Below are 12604 nucleotides of genomic sequence, written 5' to 3'. Positions count from 1 at the left end.
GGATATAAGTTTATGAATGAGTTTTGATTTATATTAATTAAAGTTTAGAATAGAAATTGAAGTAATTTTGTTTTGTTATATTATTTCAAGAAGCTCTTCAAAAGTGCTATGCCCACATGCAAATGTGCAATCAAATGACATCAGTAAATTTCTTGCTAACAGTAATTTAATCAAAATCATCTTTCAACATACTAAATAATAAAATTATTATGACATTCTTGGGTACATATATTGATATTCTTCATCTAAAATACATCAGAGAACATCTCTATAAATACAAGAGAGCTAAAAAGAAAGACCTTAAATAAAGGCAAACTAACAAGAGAAGATGAAGGCAAGAAAATAAAAGAAATAAATCATCCAAAAATAAGAAAATCATCTTCCGTAAATAAGCCACAATTTCCATTACTCCCCCTCAAGTTGGAGCGTGAAGATCGTGAACGCCCTACTTGACAAGTAATCCCTGAAGTAATTGTGTTCCCAAAGGCTTTGTGAGGATATCCGCAACCTGCATGTTTGTAGCAATTTCCATGGTTTGGATCTCCTTTGACTCTACCCGTTCCCTAACAAAATAACAGTCTATTTCGACATGCTTTGTTCGTTCATGATACACCAGATTGTTAGCTATATGTCGTGCCCCTTGGTTGTCACAAAACACATGTGTGGTCCGATCTGGTGGAGTGCCAAATTCTTTTAAGAGCCATCTCATCCAAAGTGTCTCACTAACAGCGGCTGCCATAGCCTGGTATTCGGCTTCGGCCGATGTCCATGAGACAACTGACTACTTTTTTTGATTTCCATGACGCGGGAACCTCACCCAATAGGAGCACATAAATGGTCCTTGACCTTCTCGTGAACGGGCACCCTAACCAATCCGAATTACTGTAAATAGTAAGGTTAGTTCCACCTGCCTTAGGAAGAAGAATACCTTGTTCCGGAGTAGTTTTGAGGTAATGAAGAACACAATTAGCAGCCTCCATGTGGCTTTCTCTTGGGTCACTTACAAACTGACTTAAGACATTCACGAAGAAGGTGATGTCGGGTCTCGTGGCCTGTAGATAAAGTAATCTTCCAGCTAGTCTCCGACATTGTTGGCTATTAACCCGTTGTTCTTCCTCACACCTATCCAACTTTAGGTTTTGTTCCATTGGAAACGGGCTTGGACGCATCATACATGTGTCTTCGAGGATATCGAGGATGTATTTTCGTTGACTTAGTATCAAACCTTCAAATGTTCAAGCCAATTCGATGCTAAGAAAGTATTTTAGTGGCCCAAGGTCCTTGATACCGAATTTGTTATCAAGGAAAATCTTTGTGTTTTCAATTTGTTTGAGTTGTTACTCATGATTATTACATCATCCACGTAAATAAGCGCAACAACACATCTTGTTCTTAAAAAATAAACAAAGAATGATTAGCTCCAGTTTGTTTAAAACCAATTTCAAGGATTGTTGGTTTCCTTAGCCTTTTTTTAGGCCCGATTTATTATTTTAAGTCCAAATGACAGATGGGTGTAGGGTGGCCAGACCGAAGCCCGGCCCGGTTTGGATTTCTTGTTCAATAAGATGCAAACCCTAGATTAATCTTATATATTTGACGTTATGTACTTGTAATCTCTTGTCACTCAATAAAGAATATCTAGTTGCCACCTGTGGACGTACGTCAGTTTAGACACAACCACGTTAAATCCCTATGTCTGTTTGTTGCTTTCGTGTTTGTGTTCGGTTCGTGTGTGTGTTTAATCCTAACAAGTGGTATCAGAGCTTAGGTTCATTACACCCGAAGAATACATTGAACCAGTCCGCTCGTAGCCGCCCATAAAATCGGAGCTAGGTTCCGCCGCGTTACCTCTAACTGCTGCCAAGGTTTCGTCGCCGCTACCAGTAACCACCGGTCGTTTTATTGCGCCGCCACAGGTGTAGAAAGTGATCGCCGTCTAGGGTTTCCATCCAGCCGCCGACGATCTGAGTTGAGGTTCTGTTTGGAAAGCAATTAATTTTCAACCACCAGTTTTCATATTGTGAGTAATGATCATATAAAATTGCATTTGTGTATTCTCTTTTTATTTCTCGTGTGCCATTCAAGAAGGAAAAATGAAGCAACTTTATTTGTGGTTTTGTCTTATTATGAGTGTCATAAATCAAAACAAAAACAAAAAGGGTGGAGTTATATTTGGTTTTTTCTTTAGTTAACACAGAAGGCATAAATTGTTATAGTGGGCTAAGAAAATCATTTATTGTCTCTTTTGGGCTGTTATTTATTTGGGCGGTGATTACGAGGGCATGAGCCCACTTTGTGTGGGCCAGAATCTATGGATGCAAGTTTTTTGTACAGTTTGTTAATTGTACGAGTCGAGAACGTTAAATCAAGATCTTATTTTGAAGAACCGTTGTCAAGTCATAAAATATCGTTTAAAAAAACAGAGAACCAGTGCCAACCGCGTTTGTCAGGTTTTATTGTATCACTTGAAAGTTTCAGTTTTCTGATTTACAGTTCTTTATTCCGCTACGGTTTAAAACAAGTTGATTATTTGACAGAGTTCAGTAGGACAACCGTTAAGTTCGGGCTCGCGCCATTATTGTGTTTGTCTATGTTTTTATCCAGTTTTTCATTTTAGTCATTGTCATGGCAGAAGACGAAAATGTTTCGATACAGAAGTTTGACGGACAAAAGTTTGGTTGGTGGAAGATGCAGATTGTAACAACTCCGTTTTTCCAATTTATATTACCCGACCCGCTCTGAAATTTTAAATCAATAAAACATCGCGTCATTCGAATTAATATTATTTTATAAATATTAGATTAATTATTTATTTATGTATAAAATAAATTTCTATATTATAAACTTTTAACCCAAAATCCAAACTATAGCATTTTACCTTTTGTGTACCCATTCTTAAAACCCCAAGAGTTAAAAATGAACTTTTTGTTATAACTCATATTACCCATGAATAGCTAGAATGAATGAGATGAGAGATTATGAATTAAAAGAGTTGTAGGCTTGACACCTAAACTTCAATATTTTTTTTATTAGTATTGTAAGATATATATTGTTTATTCAGATGATGACTTAATAACATTCAATCTCTCATTTAAATATTTCATAATTTTGAACAACTATTTCTTCTTCTAAAAGATCGTTAATATAAACCAAAATATTTTATGTTATATTTCGTAGCGACATATATCTTATTTTCTTATACCAACTTCTAATGTCGGTTAATTACACTTTGCCCTCTTCAACTTTTTTTTTTAAAAAAAGTAGATATATAGATATGAAATTTTGACAGGTGTTATATGGTTCAACTTCACCAACACTAAGAAAATAAATCATGTATGTATAAAACAACCAAAGATGTACCACAATATAAAAGTAAATAAGTAACCCCGAAAGCCATACCTTGTAATCTAGATAAATAAGAAATGCCAATATGAAAACCTTCATCCTTTCAATAAAAAGGTCACAACCTTAATTTTTTGAAAAATAGAAATGTTACTGGTTTAGTTTATTAAATTAGGAATAAGTTTTAGTTATTATTATTAATTTATTTAGTTTCCTAGTTTGAGTCTAATTAGGTTTCTTGGTGAGAAAGTTAAGGTTTTAGTATAAACAAATGGTTTAGGGTTATTGTATTTTGTGTGGTTTTCGTTCTTAATAATATTGAAAGAGTCGTGAGGAGTTCTCACAAAATTATCGGTGTTGTTCGTGTTGCTCGATCCAATTAAGTCCAATAATTAGTATCAGAGCTTGGCTAGCTTTGAGAAGGAAAGAAGCCACGATAGAGTTGATCTAATTAGAGAGACACCAAGTGGGTCGATCGAGAAGAAAAAAAAAAGAAGGCAAGAGAGTTGGCGCCTATAGAAGGACCGAGAAGGAATATTAATGAAAAGAGGCAGGTAACTTATTTAGTGGAATAACAAGCATACACCAGAATTTATATAAGCTTGGAATTATTGAAAAGTAAGACACGTGGGTGGTAGGAAAAAATATGAACCAAAAGGAGAATTAATTAGATAAAACTGTGAGTTTGGATATATTAATATGGCGTCTCGTATGTCTCGTGATTTGGAGTTTTGTTTATAAATCCCGAATCATCACTAGAGTGATCAACAACCAGAAGTCAAGTTTCTTTTAATTGGATTTGCTTGCAAATTGATTAAGAAGTCGTGTAAAGATCGAGCAATCATAAGATTTAAGCAACCGAACCGAAGACCAGAACAACTGGGAAGAAACCAAACCCACCTGAGAAGACGGATTGCAATAGTGTAGCAATCAAACAGTGAAGAAGACGATCGTATTTGTGTGAACGATCAAGAAGACAAAGACGGTCGTATCTGTGTGAACAATCGAGAAGAAAAATCAACGTCAATATGTGTGATTCGTTGAAAGAAGAAGCAACGTCAATCTCTGTGATTCGTTGAAAGAAGAAGAAACAACGTTAATATGTGTGATTCGTTGAAAGAAGAAGAAGCGGCGTAAATCTGTGTGATTCGCTGTAATCGTATCTGTGTGAGCGATCAAAGAGGACGATTTGTGTGACGTTAAGAAAGATTAGAAGAAAAGATGGGTGATAATGAAAACAATGCAGGGAATGTCGCAGTTCGAGAAAACAACAACACCTCGTTTCAAGTACCAAAGTTGACAACAACGAACTACAACACTTGGACCATTCTAATGGAGTCAGTTTTGGATGCACAAGGGTTATGGGAGACAATTAAGCCGGTAACCGGTGGGGCCGTTGATGAAAAGAAGAACAAGATTGCAAGAGAAATTCTCTATCAAGCTTTACCAGAGTATATACTCCTTCAAGTTGCTAGGAACCGAAGTGCGAAAGACATATGGGAAGCTTTACGTGTAAGGTTTCTTGGTGCTGACAGGGTCCAAAGGGCACGTTTAGCAAGTTTAAGAAGAGAATTTGAGCAACTCCGAATGAAGGAGACAGATACGATTGAAGAGTTTGCTGGAAAGTTAGCCGGATTTGTTTCAAGATATACTAGTCTTGGTTCAAATCTCGAAGATGAAGTGTTAGTGCGAAAGCTGTTAGATTCGGTGCCAAAGAAGTATCTTCAGATTGTTGCTTCTATTGAATAGTATTCAGATCTTGACACCATGCCATTCGAAGAAGCAATAGGCAGGTTGAAGGCCTATGAGGAACGAATCAGAGAGCAAGATGAGACAGGTGATAACGGTCAAAGTAAGTTGTTGCTAACTAAAACTGATGGATAAGAAAGTTAAAAGAATGAAGAGGATGTTTGTGAATGTTGTGGACGAGGGAAAAGTGACCATGGACGTGGCCGAGGTAGAGGGCGTGGCGTTGGACGAGGTAGAGGAGGTCGATTCCAATCCAATGAAAATCAAAAGGAGAAAGGTATGGGTCGAGGTAAAGCTCATATCAGATGCTATAATTGTCTCGAGTATGGTCATTTTGCATATGAGTGTCCCGGGCCAAAACCGAAAGAAGAAGCTACTAATTTGGTTCGTGAAGATTTGGATCCAACGCTATTTTGAAGAGTAACGAGTCCATATCAAGATTAAGGGGGTGAATGAATGATTAATCTTGATAAAAGTTTAAAGTTTAAAGAGTTTGAGTTTGAGTCGGTTTAGTTTATTAAATTAGGAATAAGTTTTGGTTATTATTATTAATTTATTTAGTTTCCTAGTTTGAGTCTAATTAGGTTTCTTGGTGAGAAAGTTAAGGTTTTAGTATAATAGATGGTTTAGGGTTATTGTATTTTGTGTGGTTTTCGTTCTTAATAATATTAAAAGAGTCGTGAGGAGTTCTCACAAAGTTATCGGTGTTGTTCGTGTTGCTCGATACAATTAAGTTCAACAAATTAAGACGTTGTCACGCATCTTCTGTGATAATAGATATAGAAATATGTATTTTTGAGAGTTATACCTTTTAAAAAGTTTTAACTACTTTTAGTAATGTTAACTTTCCTAGTAGTTTCCAGCTGCAATCTATTATTATGATTATAAGTGTAAATGTCCATTTTCTTTCTTTTACCTTTTTAAGAGTTTGACTATACATAATACATAGCAAATGTAAATTTCCTAGAAGTAACCTAAAAAAATTAATTTAATTTAAGTGTTATAAATGAAAGATATGATATAACTAGCTTTTATTATAGTTATATCCTTATTGTATACAACTATATAAAAAAGTAGCCATAAAATACTTAATACTATAACGGTACATACAACTTGAAACATGAAACCAGTCATGTAAACAACCGATTACCTTTTATTTATTTTTGAAATGTATAGTTAGTGATTCAAACTAACCACTTAAAAAACTTATCAAACTGCTGCTTTATCCATCCAATACCAAACTCGGTTGGCTTGGTATATAATATTCTAAAACCGCAATTAGTGACTTGGGTTAAAATCTTCATCAAAACTGGTAGGATAAATTAGCTTAGCAAACAAGTAAATTTACTAGTAAATTTGCATAACATAATAAAACAGTTTCAAACAAATATTTAGCCTTCACAACTTCACCAGTGTCCAATCACCATATAAAGCATTCAACAAAACACAACCTAATTAAGTTCATAATTAAAATGATCCAACTAACAGCTCTAAAAGTTAAATAAAACTTAAAACAAAGAACTTTAATTCATGACTCCATATGCAACTATGAAATATGTTACCTTTAGTTTTCAGTGATCTTCCCCATCCAAGCAGGCGGCAGCATACCGGTTTGTTCATGAACCGTGCTAAACAACGGAGGCAACATCTTGTACACTCCAGCCACTTCCTTCATCGCACCACCAGCACCATGACCATCACCACCGTCCCCAAAACCACTTCCACCCGCACCAGTCCAAATACTTATCTTGGGCTGCAATCCTTTAACCGCCTCCCCGTTAATCCTAGCAATGTCTTGATACATTCCATTCTCTTAAGGCTACATAGTTACCTCCTAGTGCACCCAACAGAGTCCTTAAGTAGGTCCCCTGGGCCTGTGCAAGGGCAACCAGACCTTCAGCCTCTTTCTTTTTCGCATATAGCTCACCGTCAGCAACTTGTTGACGAGAGTAGAATGTGGCATCCGCAATAGCCTTTTGAGCCTCGGCTTCTTTTTCTTTCGCATAAAGAATTGCTTCTGCGGATTTTTGTTTCTTGTAAAGCTCCCAATTCGCCTCTTGCACCTTTAAGTATAATATTGTACCCGATTTAATAACTATTAATTAAACATGTGTATTCAAGAAGTTAATACAAGATTGATTCATAATTTGTGTATATTACCTTGGTTTCATATTCGACACTAGCTTTGCTTAAGAAATCAGCTTTGAGTTTCTCCGTCTGAGTCAACGCGTTCATAATCTCAACCTCCTTCTGCAGCTCTGCCTCCCTGAGCGCCACCGCCTTGGTCGCCTCCACCTCCGCCACCTGCGAATCCTTGGCCCACTTTGCCTTCTTCATCGCCAGCTCAGCATTTGCTTTTGCCACATCAGCCTCCCTTTCATTCTCAAACACCTTTACCTCAGTCCTCACCTTTATCTCTTCCTTCTTCCCTTGCCCTTGCCTATGCGTCGATACGATCTTTGTTTCCGCTTCAATTTTAGCAGCATTTTGCAGCGTTTGTCCTTGTCGAAGCTTCTCTCCGATTTCACCCTAGATCACACAAATATAAAATTCTTAAAGTACCTATCAAAATATAAAATTAAACGTAGATTATATCAAATATCAAATTACCTTCATCTTGGCTTCAGAGACATCGATTTTCGCCTGATTCGCAGCTTCCATTTGCGTCTTCTGTCCTAAATACGAGAAATACTCGTGTCCAGGAACATCCACCAACTGTTTTACATTCGCATTATATATCCACAGCCCGAACTGATTAAGTTCCAGCTGAACTTTCCCAAACACCTCCTGCTTAAACGCTTTAGTTCCTTTAAAGATCTCTTCCATGGTCATGGAGGCAGCGAGTACACGTGTCTCGCCCTCGATGATCCCCTTAACGAGCTCGTTCATGTGGTTGGATTCTTTATCGTGAGAGGAGATGAGTTTGGCGTACTTGTGGAGACTTTCTTGGTCGTCGACGCGTGGACCGATGGTGAACACGGCTGGGAGGATGAATGGGAGTTTCTCGGCGCTCATGGCCATGACTTCGAACGTGTAATTCACCGGAGAGATGTCGAAAACCGAGTAGGAATGACCAGGAAACACCCATGCTTTCTTGGAGATCTTGATGTCGTCGATCCCGAAGCCGGTGATGACTAAGTACTCGGAGGCACTTGCTACTCGATACATGATTAATGGCAGGAAATGAAAATGAAAATGGAGAAAAACAAAGGTGATGGTATGTTGGCTTTACTTTGGGTTGAAGGTTTAAACTAAAGTTTTGAGACCCATGTGGTTGGCAGAGTGCATATATATTTAGATGTAGAGTTTGAAAGTAACAAGTTTGTGGTTTTAAATTTGTAATTAGTTTGATCTCTAAGGCTAACATTTGTTAAATCAGACTAGCAAATATGAGCCTGAAAAAATTGTTTCTCCAATGAATGCAACTTTTTCTTTAATGGACTAGCACTAGATATGCTTTTCTTTTGTATTTATGGCGTGTATATGCCCATAGCAACTAAACGCTTTGTAAATATAAAACTACTAACAACTAATTGCATTCTATATAGTATATACACGATTTTATGCGGGTGTCTAAATACTACTTCTTAGACAGATTATGATTAATAAAATATTAAAGGGTTACAATTGTTAAATGGTTACCTTGGGGACTAGGCTATACTTTTTGATGACCAATTAAAAACCTCCTGTTAAATATTGGCATTGTTGCAAACTCAATTAAAAACCTAGACATCCTAGATGAAAACGTCCGACTCTTTAGGAATTACATAGCATGTGTGAGTTAGTGTGTAAGAAGAAATGATTCGCATAGATTATGCTACAAAATACTCCCTCCGTCCCATTATAAGTGTCATAGTTTGATTTTTCAAGTCTTTGTTGTTTAACTTTGACCGACAATATTTTTGTTTGTGTTATATGATACTTGATGTAATATATATGAATGGATTGAGTTTTAAATGTATTTTATATTGATATAATTTTCATCAAGTATTATATGACACGAACAAATATATTTACGGTAAAAGTTGCAAAAAAAAGACTTGAAAAATCAAACTATGACACTTATAATGGGACGGAGGGAGTATATTCTTTTGGGGCTGTGATTTCATACAACACTTTTAGGAATCACTTTATTTTATACAAAGGTAAGCAATCATTTACAATACATTGTTTCTTTTTCACAGATGATGTATGAACACCAAATTCTTCTATTTTTTAAAGATGACTTTAAATACAAGCTAGAGATCAATAAACGAATACAAACACTAATCTGTCCACTTTAAATTATTTATCAACGATTAATTATGTTATATCCATAAAACTCGAGTGCAATGAGATCAATAAGCGAATTCTTGAAGTTGATTTTTTCCTTAATGGCTAGATACTCAAAACAAATCTTTACAAACATGTGACTATAGGATGAGTCCTGCCACATTGACTCAAACCATTCATAACTACACAAAAAATGTAACATGATGTGAATAGATCAATGTCGTCTTTTTCACTTGTCCAAAAAAACATATGTTGTCGGATCCACAAACACCTCCCTCTTTACCAAATCCAACTTAGTTGGAAGTCTTTTTGATATCGTTCTCCACCCGAGAATGTTTTGGTGGCATGCCGGAGTATATGACGTGCCTATAATGAGTTCATCTTCTCTAATTATTCTTTCAAGATTGAAAAGATTATCAGCGAGATCAAATCAATGGTGTTTCTTTGGATCAAAAGTAGGTCAAAGAATTGGAGTACAAAGTAGGATAAGTGGACAAAGTTTGACTTGTAATTATGTTTTGTTAGTGTTGTGTTGGTGTTCGTTTGTAGTGCCTCTCCTGCTAGTTTCTTGCTAGCGGGCAGTTTAGCCTTTCAATGTGGTTAATTAATAAGTTTGTTGTTAGAATTTTTTTTATCTTACGTGATTATAGATGATAATGTTTACTTATAATAAATGCTAAACTTCTGCGTATTTTCCTTGTAATCAATTACTGTATTATAGATGAAAATGTGTATTTTGTGATCTTTTATCTTTTAATTGCTTTTACTATATATAGCAATTGTAAATTTCTCAGCAGTTTCTCGTATTCAATAATTGTAAAACGACATATAATATTGCCGTTTGCTTCTGTTTCTCAAAGAGCAAAAATGTAACAAACATATTAGAGGATAGGATACATAATGTTTTCTGTTAAATCTTAATATAACAAAACACATTAACTAAACTTTATGCTATACTAGTTAGATGTTTATATGCGTTATAAAAATTAATTTTAGCGTATCATCCATGTGCAGCGGAAAATAAATAAACTTAAATAAAATTCATAACATGCTATGAGTTTGCAAAATACAAAGGTACAACTAAAGCAAACGGGTCAACTTTGACCCTTAAATTGTCTTAGGTGCATATCACCATTAATTAGTCTAGGATTACATCTTTATTTATCAAGTAGTCTTCCATGACCACATTACTTTATTCTTGGAAATCATGGCTTCTACGGTTTACTAAGGCGACTAGTGCATAACATGATTCCTTTCCCCAATGGCTAAGTTACCTGAAAAGTACATACTAAAATACGTCAACATAATGTTGGTGAGCTCGTGAGTTTAAGATACATAATAGTAAAGTTGACACATCTTGGTATATCACATATCAAGTCCACAATCAAACCTGCAACTAGCACAAGTATTCCCAACTCGTACTAGAATTAAGTTATACCGTCTCGGACTATCGACTTGCTAAAAGAAATAATCAGACAAGTAGGTTATATGCCGCAACAATCCGCAGATCTCAGTGTGGTATACCCAACATAGGGTCACTGAGTGTGGGGGTCTCCCAAATAGTACTACCCATACAAGCCTCCGACCCATTCTCTCAGGCTAATGATTGTGTAAAAGTTGGTACCAAAATTTAGCAGTAAAACACCCCCGATAATTCCATACCATATAAAAAGTTTAGGAGTATGTAATAGTTCCCAAAAATTTAAGTAAAAAGGGATTACATGTGAGACTCACTAAATGCTCCAAGTAATTCAACAACCGACTTCCCGAAAGTGGTGGTTCCTATGTTAAATAATGAATTATAAATACTTAACTAGTTTCAACCTTAATAAAGGTTCAATGGTGAAACGGGCATTTAATTCTAAGCGTTGGACCAAGTGTTAAGTTCTTGGTGGATAAAGTTTACTTTTATGGAAAGTTTACACTTATACTGTTATACAATATATAGTGTTGATGATGTGTGTTCAAGTATTTAGTTTAACTTCTAAATGTGTTAGTTATCTCTACTTACTTGAGCGGGCTTTAATAAAGTTTCTATATTTAAAAAGTTCGGGCCTTAGGTTTGATTATGGGTCATAGAAGCTATATGATTTATATATATCAGTAACATAATTTGTATGGTTGAAAAAATCAAGCCTTGGGTTTTCAAAAGATAACAATACCAGTTGTTACCGGTGTTATCGTTTTTAACGATAAGCCTAAAAATATAGTTTGCATAAACAACTTCCCTTGTAATTAAAACTCTTAGTTTTCTAGAAATATAAAGTATACAAAAACATATTATTTCCAGGTCCGAGAATTCAGTAACTTTGGTGTTGTACATTTTTAGCCCTTGTACGATTCGATTAACGCTTGGTTCAGCAAAGATCGAGTTAAACACTTAGTTAATTATTGGAAAATGAGTAATCACTAAAATTATGACTTTAATAAAGTATAGTTACTGTAAAAATTCAGAATGTTCATATCTTTGTATTTTTGAAAGTTGAAACTGCCCGCTCGGTTTATGTCGCTTCGCCGCAACTAGTAGTTAAATGTCAAATCTTGACCAAAGATGTGTTGTTTTTCCATAAAATGTTTTATACATTTATAATAAAATATTTTAAACAAAAGTTTCTGGAAAAATGTGAATCTTACCTCTTTGAAGCGTTTTAGTCTTAAAAACCAGCCCGTTCTGTTTTAAACGAAACAACACTTTAAAGTTTTTAAACGGGTCCGTTTGTAAATCCAAATTCCCTAAAACATTTCATAGTTTATATTTTCCTATTTAAAATTATAATCTTATCTAAGTTAACGGGCTTATTTCTTAGTTAAACGAATTACAAAATGCGGGTTCAAAAGGTTTTTTAATATAAGGTTTAGTATTAGTTTTCGGGGCTCGTCTTGTGCTGTTTCTAGGCTTAACTTAACTATTTTAACTTCTGGAAATTATGTTAACATCCAGAAGTTAAAATGGTCACTTATCGCTTTGGTTTTCAAATTAGTTTGTCTTTTAAAAGAGTTACTGTATGACCATGGTTTCGGTGCTACAGGAAAAGCGATTTTTGATGTTCCAAACCAGTTGTATTTTCTGTAAGTTATGTTTATTTAAGCAAGGTTTTATGGTTTAGTTTTGTGGCCTTTTAGTTGGTTAAAAGAAAAAGCATAATCTTTAGTTAAGAACAAAATGTTAATATTTTGTGTCACTGTTATTTTAACTTTGACCTTTAATTCGTTTATTATTAAGGCTGTGACAGTTTTGGCT

General features: G+C 35.2%; 1 protein-coding gene and 1 pseudogene across 1 annotated transcript; one reads left to right on the top strand and one right to left on the bottom strand.

Moving 5' to 3' along the window:
• The first annotated feature begins 4563 nt into the window (after window positions 1-4563).
• On the top strand, window positions 4564-5091 carry LOC143580536 (uncharacterized). The gene has a single exon (XM_077063531.1). It carries the CDS (start codon window positions 4564-4566, stop codon window positions 5089-5091), a length of 528 nt encoding a protein of 175 aa, XP_076919646.1.
• A 1515-nt stretch (window positions 5092-6606) lies between these two features.
• On the bottom strand, window positions 6607-8418 carry LOC143580538 (flotillin-like protein 4; annotated as a pseudogene).
• Between the last annotated feature and the right edge of the window lie 4186 nt (window positions 8419-12604).

This window comes from Bidens hawaiensis, unplaced genomic scaffold, assembly GCF_021521415.1.
Source record: "Bidens hawaiensis isolate Kalapana, Puna unplaced genomic scaffold, B.hawaiensis_p1.1 tig00030520_1, whole genome shotgun sequence".
NCBI classification, from domain to species: domain Eukaryota; kingdom Viridiplantae; phylum Streptophyta; class Magnoliopsida; order Asterales; family Asteraceae; genus Bidens; species Bidens hawaiensis.
This window is presented reverse-complemented; position numbering and strand designations above follow the sequence as displayed.

Excerpts from the sequence above, each read along its gene's own strand:
- LOC143580536 (XM_077063531.1), top strand. The coding sequence starts at position 4,564 with ATGGGTGATAATGAAAACAATGCAGGGAATGTCGCAGTTCGAGAAAAC.